This window comes from Mesoplodon mirus (assembly GCF_964341445.2).
Source record: "Mesoplodon mirus genome assembly, chromosome: 7".
Classification (NCBI taxonomy): domain Eukaryota; kingdom Metazoa; phylum Chordata; class Mammalia; order Artiodactyla; family Ziphiidae; genus Mesoplodon; species Mesoplodon mirus.
In genome coordinates, this window is record NC_138983.1 from 136662282 (window position 1) to 136680316 (window position 18035).

General features: G+C 44.5%; 1 protein-coding gene across 7 annotated transcripts in view; it reads left to right on the top strand.

Moving 5' to 3' along the window:
* Positions 1-18035, top strand: part of APLP2 (amyloid beta precursor like protein 2) — a 70200-nt gene that overhangs the window by 29289 nt on the left and 22876 nt on the right. For all 7 annotated transcript variants that reach the window (XM_082626510.1, XM_082626511.1, XM_082626512.1 and 4 more), the window contains exons 2-3: positions 5340-5513; positions 6344-6467. In XM_082626510.1, coding sequence (XP_082482636.1) covers positions 5340-5513; positions 6344-6467 — 298 coding nt within the window. The remainder of the gene's footprint in view (positions 1-5339; positions 5514-6343; positions 6468-18035) is intronic.

Below are 18035 nucleotides of genomic sequence, written 5' to 3' on the forward strand. Positions count from 1 at the left end.
CACAAGCTTCAGTAGTTGCGGTGCATGGACTCAATAGTTGTGGCTCATGGGCTCTAGAGCGCAGGCTCAGTAGGTGTGGTGCGTGGGCTTAGTTGCCCCGCGGCATGTGGGATCTTCCCGGACCAGGGCTCAAACCCGTGTCCCCTGCATCGGCAGGCGGATTCTTAACCACTGTGCCACCAGGGAAGTCCTTGGAGCTTTTTTAAATTGAAAGCTTCGCTCTGTACTGCTGAGGAAGATGCACTAGGGACTTCAAACTACAGTCACCCTTTGGACAGTAACGGAAGTGGAGTTTCTCATACGTGAGGTTCTGGGCAGAACTGTAATAGTCCTCCCATTGGAGATAAATCAAATGTAATATATATACGCGTGGGGTTTTACTACATTAGGGTATGTTCAGAATCAGTAGTTACGTTTTTCAGGTATTGGGCCCGCTCTGATCATACTTGCTCGTTGCCCTACCAAAGAGCGTGTCTTCTCTTTGCAGATGGAAACCATGTAGTCACAGTCGAAACTCAGGCAAGCGATGAACAGGATTTAAAAAAATCAAAACTGTTTTATTTTCAACTAATTTTAGAGTTTTTAAAAAGTTGCAAAAATAGTAGAGGGAGTTCCCCTGTATCCTTAGACTGCGCCTCTCTTAGTATTAACATCTGACACAACCCTCATGCAGTGATCAAAACTGGGAGGTTGACATCGGTACAGCAGTGTTAACTGATGCACAGGCCTTATTCAGATACTGCTCCAGTTTTCCCACCAGTGTCCTTTTCCTGTTGCAGGATCCTGTCTGGGCTCCCAGGTTGCATCTGTTTTTTCTCCATAGCCTCCAGTCTGAGACAGTCCCTCGGTGTGTCTTTCCTCATCTGTCCTCTTACACGAATGATGGCTGGTGAGGTTGACGGCAGTGTCTCCACTGTGAAGTAATTTGGCTTCCCTTTTGTAGTTAATATATTGGGGCGATAACCTTGAAACTATGGATTTTTTAAACTTTGTTTGATTAAGTAAATCTTAGGTGCAGGTTTGTGGGCACAGACCTAAGTCATTTTAATTTAGGAATCATGAAGTACCATTCAGAACTTAAACAAACAAATGAATACAGGATCTTCACATCCATGAATAGATTGTCATTTCACTGGAATAGATTGTCATTTCACTGGCTTCTTCATTTAAAAAAGGAGGGTCGGGGCTTCCCTGGTGGCGCAGTGGTTGAGAGTCCGCCTGCCGATGCGGGGGACACGTGTTCGTGCCCCGGTTCGGGAAGATCCCACATGCCGCGGAGCGGCTGGGCCCGTGAGCCATGGCCACTGAGCCTGTGTGTCCGGAGCCTGTGCTCCGCGGCGGGAGAGGCCACAGCAGTGAGAGGCCCGCGTATGGCATAAATAAATAGATAGATAGATAGGAGGGTCTTTGAGTAAGAGTCTGTGTCTTGATGTCACTCCTGAGCCGGTGGTGCGTAGGTGCTACACGTACGGGGGCTGGAGCTGTGCTGCCTTGCTTCTCAGGGGTACATGGACCACAGGAGCACTTCCTGTCTCAGGAAACAGACTCCCTCAGGAACAGAATAAAGCCCTCCTCTTTGGAGGATGCTCCCTCCATGGCAGGCATTTTCACAGAGCCCGGAGCCACATTGGAATCTGGGGCAGTAGCTTTAGTGAGGAAGGAAGTAATGGATTACCTCTTTGCTTTGGATTGGGAGGCTTTGTGAAGGGAGGTGGGGCTGAGGTGGGCCCAGGAGTTGCTTCTCTTGAGGTGATGATTAAAGGCCCTGTTTGAAGTTACATTCAGATTTATGTTTGTTTCTATTTATTTATTGCTTTAAAGCCATTTCAGTTTTCAACCAAGTTACTAGAAGCACTTTTTACCAAGTTGAATTCGCATCCTTGAGTAGCTGAGTCAAATTAATCAAATGGAATTTCTTCATAAGAATGAATTATTAAGTAAAATGGAAGTGCTGGGCTAGGAAAGCAGTTGATGCAATTTGTTTTCAAAGCCTTAAAAATGCTGCAGTGTGCATAGATCAAGGGCTGGCCGCAGTGCCCAAGCGTGGGGCGTTAATTTTCTTTGGTAGAGGATTTCAGGTTCACGGGATATCAGAAGTGCTGACTTGGCAACGAAATCCCATTTGTAACATGTTAGGTTAGGAAACAGATTGATTTATACGTTGATGTAATGGGTCAAGGCACAGTGTGCGCCTCAGAAAATGGAGAGTACATTAAATAATACAGGAAAAAGCGATCCTGTTATACTCTAGGTGAGGTTGGGGTATGTTTGATTAGTTGATCCCTAGACGTGGTCCGCAGAGGCTTTTTATATTCCAGATGATACCTTCTTGAGAGTCTCTGATGACCACAAGGATTAATCTTTGTGAACTCAAAAATGAATCACGGCAGTGTATGAGCTGTCTGGACTGATTCCAGTTACCCTCCTTTCCCTTGGTGGTAACATGGGAGGAGCTGTGGCTGCCAAGCTGCCTCTTCCTGCTGCTTTAACCTCTGGTATTTTAGATCCTCTTTAGGGAAGGCACTGTTGACCATCTCCGCACAAAGATCAAATGCACTTACCCACCGATGTATTGACCTCAGTGGTTGACCCGTAAACTGAGCATTCGTACAGTTGGAACTCTGGTGGCCTTTCAGCCAGCAGCCACGGCGAGCCACACATGGACTGTCATCTTCAATGGGATGAGCGACTGCTTGCACAGTTTTGGCCGTGGCCCCGGCTGTGGCCTGGGTGAGCTCATGTAATTGACGGATGCTGTTTCTTACCTTTATTCATCTTTGGAATTAAAGAGACAAATGCCCCCCTCCCCCGCCCCTGTACTTCCGAAAGATTAGATACCACCCTGACATCCTATTTAATGTTAAAATATACCAGACCATAGAGAGAATTTAGAAAGGATTGCTCAGCGTCTTTCGCGTTTAACTGTGGTAGTTCATTTATAGCAGGTTTGGGAAATACTTTCCTTCTAACCTGTAGATTTGGCTTTCTTGCTTACATATTTATCATGTCTTCCTGGATTTTCTTTGTTCGTCTCTGTCTGAGCTTTTGAAGAGTAGGAAGGAAGGAATTTGCTGGAACACTGGTTTCGGAGCACAGAGCATCCCTGGAGTTTGCTTGCCTTTGTCTCCGTATGTACCACTTGTGTACTGTGTGCCCATTTCCCTCCGTATCATAACCCAAGTTTCTAGCCTTAATCCTTAGATATGCCTCCCAGAAGAAGAATGGCCAGTAGAAGAGGCAATTTCGTGCACATCTCCAGCTCAGTGTGAGAATTAAGTGCCTTTGTCGTGTGCATCTTCATACCTTTTAATGATCTGTTTGAATTAAACGCCATTAAGGTACTACCTATACCTTCTTTCCACAGATACCTTTAAATGTTTTTTCTTTCTTTGGGGGAGACAGGACTTCACACCAGTCTGTAGCTTCACATGCAGTTATTGTGGACGCACAGGATCTGTGTATTCTGTTTTAATAGATGATTATTCATCACAGTGGGGTGACAGTCTGTTCTACTTAATAACGTTGCTGACTGTTCTCCTTGTTGGATTTAACTGAGGTGTTTTTCAACCCTGATTGATCTTGGCGACATTTTAGATCCAGATTAGCTTTCTCCCAGCTATCCAGCAAGTGTTCATGCTTCCTTCTCTCACGCTATGGGAAAGCAGGCTAATTTTAATAAGCTTCTAAGCAAAACATGTAGGTGGTAAATTTGCCCTAGAAGAAGATCGGGATGTATTTTAGAATCAAACGTAGGCTCCTCATTGGAAGGCCCATTCGTGTCTGTGTAACCAGTCCATCAGCACAAATACAGGAGACTTGCCTGGAAAGCACACAGTTTCCATATATTTTAAAAGTCAGGGAATTCCCTGGCGGTCCAGTGGTTAGGACTCTGTGCTTTCACTGCCAGAGGCGTGGGTTTGATCCCCGGTCGGGGAACTAAGATCCTACAAGCTGCAGGGTACGGCAAAAAAAAGTCAAATCTACTTTTTCTTGTTAATAGGAAAACCATTTAATACTAATGCTCTTTGCTCTTTTTGTAAAGATCATAATAGGCCAGATAGTCTAACCCGACCCCTCAAGTTTTAACATTTTAAAAAGATGTTTAATTTTTGTTTTGAAAGAACTTACCCATTAGGAGAGACCACAGAACTTTATTGTGAATGTAGCCATCAATATTGGTATATCTTTAGATGCAGGGATGCCTGTGTTTTTTCTGGTGCACGAGACTTTGTAAGAGCCTTACTGTCATCATATGTAAATGTTTTTTCTCACCTGTAATTTGTGAGCTATTGATGGCTACTAATAGTTGATTTTTTTCCTAACAGGAGATAAAATTGTTCATGAAATCCCTTTTAGTGTTCTCTTTCCATGCACGACGCCGTTGCTCATTGAGTTATGCAAGCCATGCTGCCTCTTGGTCACCCCCCAGCCATCGTCACCCAGTCTTGCCTGCAGTGCTGTCTGCCGGCGCTGCCTTACCCAAGTACTGTCATCTCTCCAGCTCCCTGAGCCATCCCCCTGCTTACAGAGAACATCAGAGCTGCATTTGAAAAATATTAACTCTGTACTTTGAACCCTCAGCACTCCATCCTTTCTTGGTCTATAGACCATCCAGTCTTGACCATGTGTGCCACCCACCCTTCCCTTAGACCCTCCACAGACTCACAGTCTACATTCTCCCCCAACGGGGATGGCCAAAGCTACTCCAGGGTCACAGTCCAGGAAGCTTCCCCATCACCTCCTACCCAAGCCTAAGTCACATTCCCTTTTTGTTTTGTATGCTCCTTCAGCTCTGTGTTCTTTTTCTTCGTAAGACATCTGGGAATCTTTTTGTGTGAGAATTGACTCCTGCGGTAGACCATAAGCCCCAAGAGGGCAGGGGCCGTAACCTTTTGCTCAGCCTTGTGTCCTGAGCATTTGGCACGTTGCTGTGCAAAAATAGTAGTTGCTCAATAAAATTTTGCCATGTAAGTGAATTGAGTAAACTTGCTGGAACTCTCGCCGTTCTATACTTTTGTGCTTTGGTGTATTAAGGAACGGAAAGTGGGTTTGCTTGTATTAGAGGGGACTGCAGATGGATCATGGGTTCCCAAGTCAGAAGTATCTAGATGGGGAGTGGTGGTCACAGTTCCCACGCACATTTCTCTCTGATTATGTATGTCCAAAGGTCGTGTTTTATTCCGGCTTAGTTCCTGGGAAAAGGCTTTGTTTATGAAGAAAGAATAGTAAGTAATGAAGATGTTTTAAAAGGTCGGTTCTACTGTCGCAGACCGCTGAGTGACTCTCCCTCCGTGCCAGCCCCCTGGGAGCGAACCTGGAATTTATTTTCCCTTCAACAGGCCCTCGCAGCCAACGCCGGAACAGGGTTTGCTGTTGCTGAGCCTCAGATTGCAATGTTTTGTGGAAAGCTAAACATGCACGTGAACATCCAGACTGGGAAATGGGAACCTGACCCAACAGGCACTCAGAGCTGCTTCGGAACAAAAGAAGAAGTTCTCCAGTACTGTCAGGAGGTAAGCATGCTGCCAGAAACGTAAACGTTTCTGGGTCACGTTTGAACCTGTTTACTTTAGAAATAGGCGCTCTGTCCTGCCGTTCTGACCTAAGACCAAGCTGGTAACGATGGGGGCGGCAGGCTTTTGTTCCAAGTGTGCACTTGGCCTGGGTGTGCTGGGAGCCCCCGTCCTTTCTGGATGGAATACCGCAGAAGCTTGGCAGGGCCTTAGAAGTGCAGCCTGGTTCCCTTGGCTTCCCACGTGTTATGGGAAGTTGTGAAACAAGCCCAGTGTCACGTGTGTGCTTGTGTTTTGCACTTGCTGGTAGAAGCCACCAGTATCATAAGGGATCATCTCATGTCTGATTCAACAGACGTTTTGGGTCAACGCTTGACGTAGAAAAGGATATGAAATGTTTTCATTTCTTACCAGAACTAGCCTTTGGGGTCAGGGTTGGAATATTATTCTATAATTTCATTAACACACACTTCCGTAGACTTGCCTCTTAAATGTTTTAGTTCTTGAACTCAGCTATTTACACAGACCCTACAAGTGGACTTGATACCTAATAGACTTGTTTGGGGCTGAACGCTTGCTGCTTGTGTAGGTCTTTTTTCAAAGAGAATGTGTTAGAAGTGGTCCAGAATCTACCTGTCAAAAGAAAGCTAACAGTTACAGTATCTCTCTGCTTGATTAGTTCCGTTGGAACCAGGCAGCAGAGGGGACTTGAGATTTACGTAGGACGATGGGGAAGCTGAGCACACAGACACTCGTCCTGGCTCACCAGCGAGTGTTCATCTTTTATGGACAAAGCCAGTTTACTGTGTGTGTTTCCTCTTCCCTTGCAGATGTATCCAGAACTACAGATCACAAATGTGATGGAGGCAAACCAGCCAGTCAGCGTGGACAACTGGTGCCGGAGAGACAAGAAGCAGTGCAAGACTCACATCGTGATCCCCTTCAAGTGTCTCGGTGAGCGTCCTGGAGCACCTCTGGGTCACTTCTCAGGAATGCGGGGTCCCCAGTTTTACATTTCATCTTCTCCTGGCTCACAGTGAGATGTCGTCATCTGTTAAGAAGCCAAGGGCTGCAGGAATTTATTGGGGGACTGTCTCTTTTGAATACTCACGGCTTTCTGGTGTCGATAAGTGACTTGTCTTTGATGGTCACTAACTCCACCTCTCCCATCATGGGCGTCCTCTGTTTTTTCAGGATGAGCCTTTTCCACACCCCTGAGTGAGCGTGCTGCCCTCAGAGTGGTCCAGCTTCGTTCACACTGAGAGTTTGAAATTACTGTTGATAGTCCTGGTATCAGTAGTACCGAAGCAGCCGAGGGGTGGTCTTTTGTTCCCCTTACTTTGCCCTACACACATTTTGCAAGCACCGAAATCCTGTTTTGTTAGCCAGACCAAACCTGTGGCAGTTTTCAGAAGCTGAGGAAGTGAGTCGTAGCTGCCTGTAGACAGTCAGGGATGTGTCGGCCAGGCCCTGTGCCACCTACCTTACCGAAGGGTCAGCTGATAAGGGTGTTTATGACTCTGTGTGTTTCTGTTAGCAGTCAGACCTAACTCAAGTGCAGCCATAACATTTTATTATCCAGAAGTAGAGTCGCTGCTCCAGATGCTCTTTTAGTGATCATTGACACATCTGAGTTACGTTTGCGTGTCTGTTGCCTGGCTGACTCAGGAACAGATTTGGTCGTAGAAACTTAAAAGGGCAAAACGATCAATCTTAGATGATCCGTGATAGGACTGACATAGATAGAGCACTAACGTAGCCTGGCTAGTTCTGCGGATGTGTTTAATTTTAACCATTAACTTAACCTGTTCCCCTCCCTCCTTCATTAAAACCCTTCTGGGACTTCCCTGGTGGTGCAGTGGTTAAGAATCCGCCTGCCAATGCAGGGGACACGGGTTCGAGCCCTGGTCTGGGAAGATCCCACATGCCACGGAGCAACTAAGCCCGTGCGCCACAACCACTGAGCCTGCGCTCTAGAGCCCGCGAGCCACAGCTACTGAAGCCCGCGGGCCTAGAGCCTGTGCTCCGCAACAAGGGAAGCCACTGCAATGAGAAGCCTGCACACCACAATGAAGAGTAGCCCCCGCTCGCCGCAACTAGAGAAAGCCCGCGTGCAGCAACGAAGACCCCATGCAGCCAAAAATAAATAAATAACTAAATTTATTTAAAAACAACAACAAAAACCCTTTCCTAACATGGAACGCATTGCTTTCTCATTCTCACAGGTAGCACAGTAACAGGAAGAGGCAGCGGCTGAATAACAGTATTTACCATAGCAGTTACTTTGTTTTAGAAGTATTGAGTACGGGGAAAGGAGAACAGGTGTGTGCTTAGCACCATTTACTTAAAACTGAGCCCCATGCCGTAGTGTGAGGCTTGTGAATGGTTTTGTGTGGTGTGGTTTAAAGATGTTCTTTCATTCCCTTTGGCTGTAAGAAACCTCTGAGTATGCGGTTTCATTCATTCTCTGTAAAATTCTCAAACTTAACGGAGTACCCTTGAATATTTGTACATGAAAGATAGTACCTAGCAATCATTTTCTTCCTTTTGCACTGTCATTACCAGGGGCTTTGTGGCCTGGTCTTCCCCATCCTGCATGTTCTTTGTCACTTGTTGGCTCCACTACCCACCCAGGACTCTGAGCTGGAGATCTGAGAGACCTGTATCTCCCCACACCCAGCCAGTTCTCAAGGCAGCCTGATTTTTACCTCTTAAGTATGGCTTATAACCATGGTTCCCAAACTGTGCACAAAGGCACCCCAGGGCACTGGGGATATTTTTGATTTTCAAGGAAAGCAATGTCAGACATTGTGAACTAGCTGGAGGCGTTCACAGTTTCAGCATCAGCTCATCCCGTTCCTTTCGATGACCTCATGTCTTTGTGGGGCTGCTTCTTAGTGGTTTCTGTGAGGAAAAGCCAGCATTGCACCGGAATTGCTGAAGAAATGGGGGTGATGGTGCTGAGTTTACTGCCGTGCGGGAGAAGTTGTGCAGTGCCCAGCAGGCACAAGGTGTCAGACACAGGTGCTTTTTACTAAGTTGTCGCCCTGACTACTTAATTTTTCAGCACCCTTTTGGCCTGGGGGGTGCTGTGAAAAAATCCCTGGGACACCCAGAGTACTGTGACTGGGGAAACTTTGGGAACCTCTGGCTGGTCCGTCCGAGTCCCCTGCTCTAGCTCAGTCTTTTATCATTTCCTGCCTGGTCTGTGAGAACCGCTTCTGCACGTTTCTCAGTTCTGTTCAGTCCATTGCCCTCCCTGATCCAAAGTGAAGACTGAACTGTCTGTCCTGCACATAAAACCCTTCAGTAGCTCTTCTTCACCTAAAAGACCAGGTGTAAGCGCCCTTAGCACAGTTTGGAAACTGCATGGTGTGGCCCTTGCTTAGCTCTGCTCTGTGCTCCCTGCCCCCGCCCCGTCCTCCCCGCCCCTGCTCCCCTCCCCTTCTCCGTCCTCCTGGCCCCTGCTCCGCCCTCCCCGCCCCTTCTCCGTCCTCCCCGCCCCTGCCCCGTCCTCCCCACCCCTGCTCCATGCTCCCACCACAGCACGTCCACCTCGTGGCTCCTGCCATGTGCAGTCCAGCTCCCACTGGAGTGACTTTATGTACTCACTTTGCTTGGCGAGTTCTCCTTTTCACACTCATCTCAGGGACACCTCCTTTAAAGGAAGCCTTTCCTGCTGCTCTAATTTCTGTCTTGACGTCCGGGTTTCTCAGCTCCTCTTTGTTGCCGCCGGTGCCCCATTACCCTGCACGATGCCGGTCTGTTGATGTGTCTTTCTCCAGCTACACTCTGAGCACCTTGGGAGGAAGGACACGGCTTTAGTCTTCTCTGTCCCCGCAGTCAAGACGGTGCCTGGAACTAGGATGCTGTCTGTTGACTACAAGACCACTACCATAGCTGTTGCACAGCGAACATGTTCTTTTCTAAATGTTACAGTTGGAGTTTTTCAGTGCCAGAGAACCAGACGATGCATGCTATTGTCCTTAACTAGATGCATAAAACAATTTGACCATAAACCATTCAATACCTTCTTTGCATTGTGGTCACTGAATAATGCATAATACAGTCTTCAGTGTTACTAAATTCAGACAGTTATTGTGTTTACAGCAGCATCCATTTGGACAACTTCTTTACCAGGAAGGAGAGCTACCTGTTGGTATTTTTAAATAAATAAAACAGTTGCCTGAGCCTAAGCTAGTAGGGGACCAGGTGACTGGAGTTTACGGGAGGTTAGGAAAAAAGTACTGCCAATTCCTTGTCATCATTTGAGAAGCAGAAGATTGTAATGTCTCTCTGTCCCCGTCCCCACCCCTTTAGAGTCCCCAGGCACTGGTTAATTATCAGCACCACTTTCTTTTTACCATAGGCTCCTTAGAAAGCCTTTTGGTTCTAGTCTTTCAGGGTTACTTTTGCCTTTTTAACTTAAAAATAATACGGGACTTGCCTGGCGGTCTGGTGGCTAAGTTGCCGTGCTTCCATTGCAGTGGGCGTGGGTTCGATCCCTGGTCAGGAAACTAAGATCCTGCATGCCATGCGGCATGGCCAAAAATAGGAAAAAAAAAAAAAACAGTTTTAAAATAATTTCAAGTTTACAGAATGGTTGCAAAAATAGTACAAAGAGCTTCCATTAAATCCTTTCCTCAGATTTCAGATTTTCCAACTGTTAACATTTGACTAATATGGTAAAATTAATCTTACCACTTGTATCTCCCCGCAGGTTTTGTGTTTTTTTAAATCATTTAAGTTGCAGGCATGGTATCCTTTTATCCCTTAATACTTCCGTGTATATTTTTTTATAAACAAGGACATTCTGCTATATAACTATAGTACAGCCGTCAAAATCAGGAAATTATCATTGATATAACATCTAATCTACAGACCCTGTTCAAGTTTCACCTGTTGTTCCAACAACACCAGGATCTAATTCATTGTTTCAACGTTGCATTTAGTTCTCTCTGTAGTCTTTCCTTGTCTTTCTTAACTTTGGTTTTTAGAGTACAGGCCAGTGACTTTGTAGAATGCAATTTGGGTCTGTCTTAGGATCCTTTTGATTTGTGTGTTTTTGAGGGCACTGTCACGAAGTGTTCTTCTCTCTGAATCATCTTAGGAATTGCATGATGTCTCTTTGTTTCATGACCGGTGATAACTTTTATCACCTGGCTAAGATGGTGTCTGCATTCATTTATTCATTTCATTATGGACTCACTGTCCAGATTTGTCCAGTGGGACCCCCTTCATGCTGACTCCTGTGTCTTTTTGCTATGTCCCTATTATTCTTTGAAAGCTTCCTTACTTTCTGGTACAAAAAGATGCTCCAGGCTCATCCTGTGTTCCCTACCCTACCCCTGGAGTCAGCCATTTCTCCAAGAAGAAATGGTTTGATTTAGTGGGGAATGGTACTTAGAAACCAAAATCTGGGTATTAGGTGTGCCTACTGCTATTATGCTGTTATTGCTTCTAGGCCCACTCAGCAGACAGACCTATGAAATACATTTATAGACACATATTCATGCACATATAAATCTATATTTCTATACGTGTGGATATTAAAAGCAGTGAGCTCATATTGATACCTCCAATTCCATTATCCTCAGTATATTTACTTATTTGCTCAATATTCCCTGTAAATAATCAGTCTCTCTGCTTTTTAAAAACAGATTTGTTGAGATATATTTCACATACTATAATTCATCCATTTTAAAGCGTACTGTTGAATGGTTTATAGTATATTCACTGAGTTACACAACCATACACAATTCTTTTAACATACAAACTACTAAAAATTAATCCAGTAAAAAGCAAGCATGCTATATATTTTATTCACCAGAAATAACCACAGTGAGTCCTTTTATACGTGTTAAGGTGAATACCACGTGTTGCAGTAAAGAGATGGTCATAGTGTGATTAGCTTCAGCCCTGAAACTCCCTTTAAGATATTACTGCCCAGCAAACCCAAAGCACAGGCAGGCCAAAGGGCAAGGAGGTGGGAAAACAGGCTATATCTAATTGGTCGGGTACCCATATTAATTGGTTTGGTTGTTCCAGGGGTGTTATGGATGTTCTCAGACACTGTTTTTTGTTTGCCATTTGTTTTGCTAGCTTTAGGGGAAGGACATGTCTTGATTAGCACTCTTGAAGGCTGTTTGAGAATGAATTTAGGTAACGGGTAGTGTTGGCATCAGGCCTGGTGTCTCGCTGTCTGTAGACATCTGTGCACCCGTCACTCAGTTCTGCCCTATTTTGAGAGCGTGCTTGACCACCCACCAGTGTGACTCTTTTCACTGATATTCAGTATATTTGGTGAGAAGTTATACTTCAACCTTGCCTCTCAAAATGAATCTTATATCTTACGTTATTACGAATTGCCTGTTATCCATAAGATTTTATCTAAATAATTAGGATGATCTGAGTGGGATAGAGTTGGTGAACTGTGAAGAAGCAAAGCTGCTGGTATTTGGGGGGAAGGAGTTAGTCGTCTCTGACATTTATATATAGACTGGCTCCTGCATCAAAAGAAGAGAGCTTTGTGAGCCCATGACTGTTTCTGTTGTTGGTGATTTCTGGAAGGAGATTTGGATGGGAGTATTACTGTGGTGAAGACTGCCAGGAAGGGTCTTGTTCTCAGAAGCTTTGAGGCGGGGTCCAGAGTGAGCTTGGAGCTTACTTGTCCACTGCAGGTGTCTGTCCGCAAGTCGTCTTCTGCCTTTGAATTCCTGACAGCCCGTCAGCAGTTCACCCTGTTCCCACTGTGGACCCTTGTGCAAGGTGTATGTTTCTGTTCATGACGATTGTTCAGGCTCTTTAACTTTTCAGAGCCCTGTTTACCTCCAAGACATCTGCTAAGGGTGGCTACCAGACCTCTCAAAAACTCACATTGTATGGTCAGGTTAATTTTCTTGGTTTTCTCTCATTACAGCAGGCTTTCTCCCTGCTGCTTACAGCTTCCAAGGGCCCCGTATATGACATGGTCTTCCTGTTTGCAACCAGAGAGTACTTTTTTTTTTGGCTGCACTGTGTGGCTTGTGGGATTTTATTTCCCTGACCATGGATGGAACCTGGGCCCTCGGCAGTGAGAGCACAGAGTCCTAACCACTGGACCGCCAGGGAAGTCCCAACCGCAGAGTACTTTTGCAGTAGGTTTATTTATACATATGAGTGTTGGTATCGAGGGGCTTCCCCAAGTGGGTGAGCAGCCTTTGTTACTTTGAAAGGAATTTTATCAACTCTGAAAAAGCTCTAAGGACCTGATGGCTGCCATGGCCCTGCTGGTGGGAGGTGGTATGAAAGAAAAATAGTATCACAGGGAATGAGTGGAGACTGAAGATAAATCATAAATGCAGCTTAAATGAAAGCCTATAGTTTAGATTTTGCTAAATTGCCATGTTCATTGACCAACTTATTGCCTTGAATAGCAAAAACAATATAGGTTTCCAGTGACTTAGGGAATTGTGGGCACTGTCTATTGTACTCCAACAGGTTAAATTGAGAATTGTAACAACCTTAGATAAACTTTTAAAGTGAGACCAAACCATCTTCAGTGTTTTTCTGTAAAACAGAGTAATACTGATTTGCTTATGTCAGTCTTTTTCCTAGAAGTTTCTGATAATTATTTGTATCAAAGGCAAAAAGTAGCAGTGAAATGACAGAACTGATGCTGGGATTGAAATGTGTTCCTCTTTTAATTTACGTGTTTAAAAAGTTTTTGTTTTTGTTTTAAATAAAAGAAATTGGGAAGAAGGAAAGCAAAAACAATCCTTTCCAGTTTCTGCGCTCCATTAACCATATTAACATTTTGGTGTATAGACAAGACTTTTTTTCTTTGGATACACATGGAAATGTGTGTGCTTTTAAATGCTTTTTTTTTTTTTTCCGAAATTGGATCATGCTAAATATGCTTTCCTGTTTAGTGCTTTTTAAAAAAGTTAACATTTATTGAACATCTATTATGTACCACTCTTAGGGATGCATACATCTTTTGAGTCTGTCTTTTTAGACAAATTTAGCCTTAAGGAGTTAACCAGGCTTAAGGAGAGGTTAGGGATATCGGGTGTGTTTATTCCTTTGTTTATTTGTTTAATGATTGTTAAAATTGTTAAACCGTCATGGAAATGGAAATGTTTCCGTGTTATATACAGATATTTAACCATGTTTCTTACAACCCCATGGTATTCCATCAAGTACCATTATTTAACTAATTCCCTATTGAGGAACATTTAGGTTGGTTCCGTTTTTGGTTTTGTTTTTTTTAAAATAAATTTATTTATTTTATTTTTGGCTGTGTTGAGTCTTCGTTGCTGCAAGCAGCCTTTCTCTAGTTGTGGCGAGTGGGCTTCTCATTGTGGTGGCTTCTCTTGTTGCGGAGCATGGGCTCTAGACGCACAGGCTTCAGTAGTTGTGGTTCGCGGGCTCTAGAGCGCAGGCTCAGTAGTTGTAGCGCACGGGCTTAGTTGCTCCGCGGCATGTGGGATCTTCCTGGGCCAGGGCTCGAATCCATGTCCACTGCATTGGCAGATGGATTCTTAACCACTGTGCCACCAGGGAAGCCCTGGTTCCGGCTTTTTGATATTAACAATTCTGTAATGAATATCTTTGTTCACTTTCTTAATTACTTCCTAAGAGTACGGTTTTAGAATTGGAATTGTTGAATCAAGGAGTGCTATTCTGTTTTAAATCAGTGGCGTTAGTTCTTTTCTGGTTTTCAGAGGTCAGACAGATCAATTAATCATGATTCCATAGCAGAAGATGGATGGCGTTTAATCTTACAGTTTAGCATGGAGTTAATTATTAAATTTCTTGCATTAAAATTTAAAAAATTTTAAACTTAATTTCATTTTGAGATATTTCAAGCATACTGAAAAGATAAAACATAATATGATGGTCACTCATGTACTCACTGTCCTGATTTAAGTTCTTCCCCGTTTTGCCATATTTGCTTTTTTTTTGGGGGGGGGGCTGCGTTGGATCTTTGTTGCTGCTGCGTGCGGGCTTGCCATATTTGCTTAATCTCCATCTTATGTTTTAATTAAGGGATTAACTGTCCCAGAGTCCCATCCTTACATCTCTTCCCTCCCTCCCTCCCTACCCTTGGAGGTCACTGCTACCCCACTGTCAGAGTGTATCATTCCCATGCCTGTTTTTATACTTTTGCTACATACGAATGTATCTATAAACAATTTGTTTTTGTGTTTTAAAACTGACATTAATGGTGTCATACTGCACTTGACCTTTTATAACTTGCTTTTTTACTTTATATCATTTTAGGGTTTATCTAAGGTGTAATATAAGCAGATTTAGTTAATGCATTTTTAACTAAGATGAAATGATATGTCGTACTCCACTATATTTTTAAAACCCAGTTTGGCTATTGTTTCTATAGAATATATATAGTAGTGAAATTGCTGTCTAAACTTTTTCTCTGATGTTGCCGTTGTACATATAAAATTGAGGTTTTACAAATTAAAGGATATGAATTGTTGCCTAACTGTAGATTTCTTGATAACTGTGGTTGTATAGTTAAGTATAAAACTAGTTACTTGGGACTTGAAACTAACAGCATTAACATCCGTAATTAGAGTTAATACTTAAATAATTCTTCGTGCTTACTGTGTACCAGCTTCTGCTCTAAGCTTTTCCCGTGTTGTACATATTACATCTGGCCTCACAGCAGCAAGATAAAGAAACTGAGGCCCAGAAAGTTTGAGTAACTCGCCCAAGACCTCTCTGCTGGTAGCAGTGGTGCCGAGATTAAACACTGGCACTTAGCCCTGTACACACTGCCTCTTAAGTGTACTCTTTTGTTGCTTTTTTGGTCATAAATTAACAAACGTAGGGAGTTCCCTGGTGGCCTAGTGGTTAAGATGATGGGCTTTCACTGCCGAGGCCCGGGTTCAATCCCTGGTTGGGGAACTGAGATCCCTTAAGCCAGGAGGTGCAGACAAAACAAAAACACAAAATATATATATATAAAGATTGCTTAGTCCATACAGTCACCATCAACGGTGTGAGCTGGTGGTTGGCTGTCAGAATTTCAGTGATTTCTAGTTAGACTGAGTATCGGGGTGCTTCTCCTGTTGGAGGCGAATCCTAGTTTACCCCTGGGCTTTGCTTTTTAAGCTTCGATTTTAAGCCTGGTTGATGAGTAAAGCTTGTTTCTATCTCCCCAGAGCCTTTGGGGCCCTCGAGGGCAGCACCGTGTCTAACTAACCATTGTGCTCCTGCATTAGTGTCAAATTGAGCTATCTGGTCCCCAAAGCCCCTGTGCTAATGGCAGAGTGAAACCTCACTGCCCTGCGGAAGGCTGTTTTGATGTGTGGTGGCTGCCTGTGATGGCGGGAGCACATCTCCCCCTCACAGCAGATCAGGGACTGCCCTTTGCCTCCACATGGGCAGCGGAAGGACAGACTTCTCAGGCCCAGAGACCGAGGCCTGAGCTGTGATGAGGCTGGGGAGTGGGTCTGCATATAGACTTCCCGCTAGTTCAAGTCTTAAGACCTTTTTTTTTTTTTTTTTTTGGCCACCGTGCCACTTGGCTTGAGGGATCTTAGTTCCCCGACCAGGGATTGAACCCAGGCCCCGGCAGTGAAAGCCCCGAGTCCTAACCACTGGACTGCCAGGGAATTCCCCCTAAGACCTTTCTTAGGCCAGATTACTTTCTTATTAGACTTTTCCTTTTTCTTTTTTTTTTTTAAACCTCAGAGGTTAGCCTGCCTGTTTCCTTTTCCCTCCCCTACCTATTGCGTCTCTCCTGAGCTAAGTACCACCTTGGTTTTCTTGCACTCGGACCCTTGGTAGAGCATGTTGGTGATGCATCAGAAGCGCCTGGGATGCTTGTTCAGTGCAGATCACTGAGTCCCAAATTAGACCTATTGAACCAGGTTCTCTGGGTGATGAGCCAGTGATTACATTTTTAGCTTTTTATTATGGAAGTTACAAACATATCCAAACACAGAGAAGATAATCGCATTAACCCTCACATGCTGTGTAACGAACAGTTCATGAGCCACTCACCATCTGTGGCCAATCAGACCTACCCCTCGTTATTTGGAAACAAATCACAGATTCCGGTTTTTTTTCCTGTAAATACTTCAGCATGTATTTCTAAGAGATAAGGACTCTATTTTCTAAGCAGCTATGTGTATTTTTCCCCCAGCTTTTTATTTTTGAAAGGTTTCAGACCTATAAAAAATGCAGTAGTGAATACTCTATACCTGTTACCTAGGTTTCCCAGTTTTGCCTTATCCATCTCACTGTGTGTGTCTTACTTATTTTTCATTGTTAGGCCATTTGAAAGTGAGTTGGGACATTAAGATAGTTCACCTCCAAGTAGTTTTCAGCTTGTTTTTCTTAAGAGCAAGGGCATTCTCCTGTATGACTGTGATACAGCGATCACACATGGGACAATTGTCCTAAATGTTCAAATAATGTCCTTTACAGCTTCCTTTTAAAAAGGAGGGCCTCCCTGGTGGCGCAGTGGTTGAGAGTCCGCCTGCCGATGCAGGGGACACGGGTTCGTGCCCCGGTCTGGGAAGATCCCATATGCCGCGGAGCGGCTGGGCCCGTGAGCCATGGCCGCTGAGCCTGCGCGTCCGGAGCCTGTGCTCCGCAACGGGAGAGGCCACAGCAGTGAGCGGCCCGCGTACCGCAAAAAGAAACAAATAAAATAAAAAGGATCATACATTATATTTAATCTAGGCAGTTCCTCAGCTTTTTCCTTTGAGTCTTTTATTTATTTGATACCACTTTATTTTTTGGCGGCGTGCAGGATCTTAGATCCCTGACCAGGGATTGAACCCGCGCCCCCTGCACTGGAAGCGCAAGAGTCTTAACCACTGGATCACAGGGAGGCCCCTGAATAGTTTATGACAATTCTGTCTTTTAAGAGTCTAGGTCATTTGTTTAGCACTGTCTCTGAATTTGAGTTTGTCATATTGTTTTGTATGATTAGAGTCAAATGACATATTTTGGCAGAAAGACTGTGTAGGTGATCTGTTCTCAGAGCATCACTGAAGTCAGCTTGTCCGTTATTGCTCGCCCAGTTAAAGTAGTGTCCGCCAGCCCTTCCCACTGCAAAGACACGTCTTCCCCTTCATAATTAACCCTCCACTGATGATTTGTACCTGGATCAGTTATCGCAGTGGTGGTTTGTCTTAGAGCTAGGTATCTGTAGGTCCACAAAGGGCTAAAGTAAGATTCACCTGTTCTTTAGGAGAACACCCAGTCTTAGTTTCCTGGGCGTTTTGTTATTAGAACTGATGTGGGCAGAAATAGAAGTAAGAGGCTAGGAATGTTGTCCATGTGAAGCCAGAGGTGGTGGGGAGTAGCTGTGTGTGTTTGAGGTCACGCATGGGAGTTGTCTTCCCGTTTCTCCCGTAGGGTGCTGTAGCCCTGCACCAGAAGTTAAGGGATTGAGGTCAGGAAGGAGTGAGGAGGTCCTGGGCTTTGCGGTTGTAACAGAGTGTTGAGCTCTTGTGGCTGCTGGCCTGGAGCTGAAACGTCCAGTTGGCTTTGGAAGATGAGGTG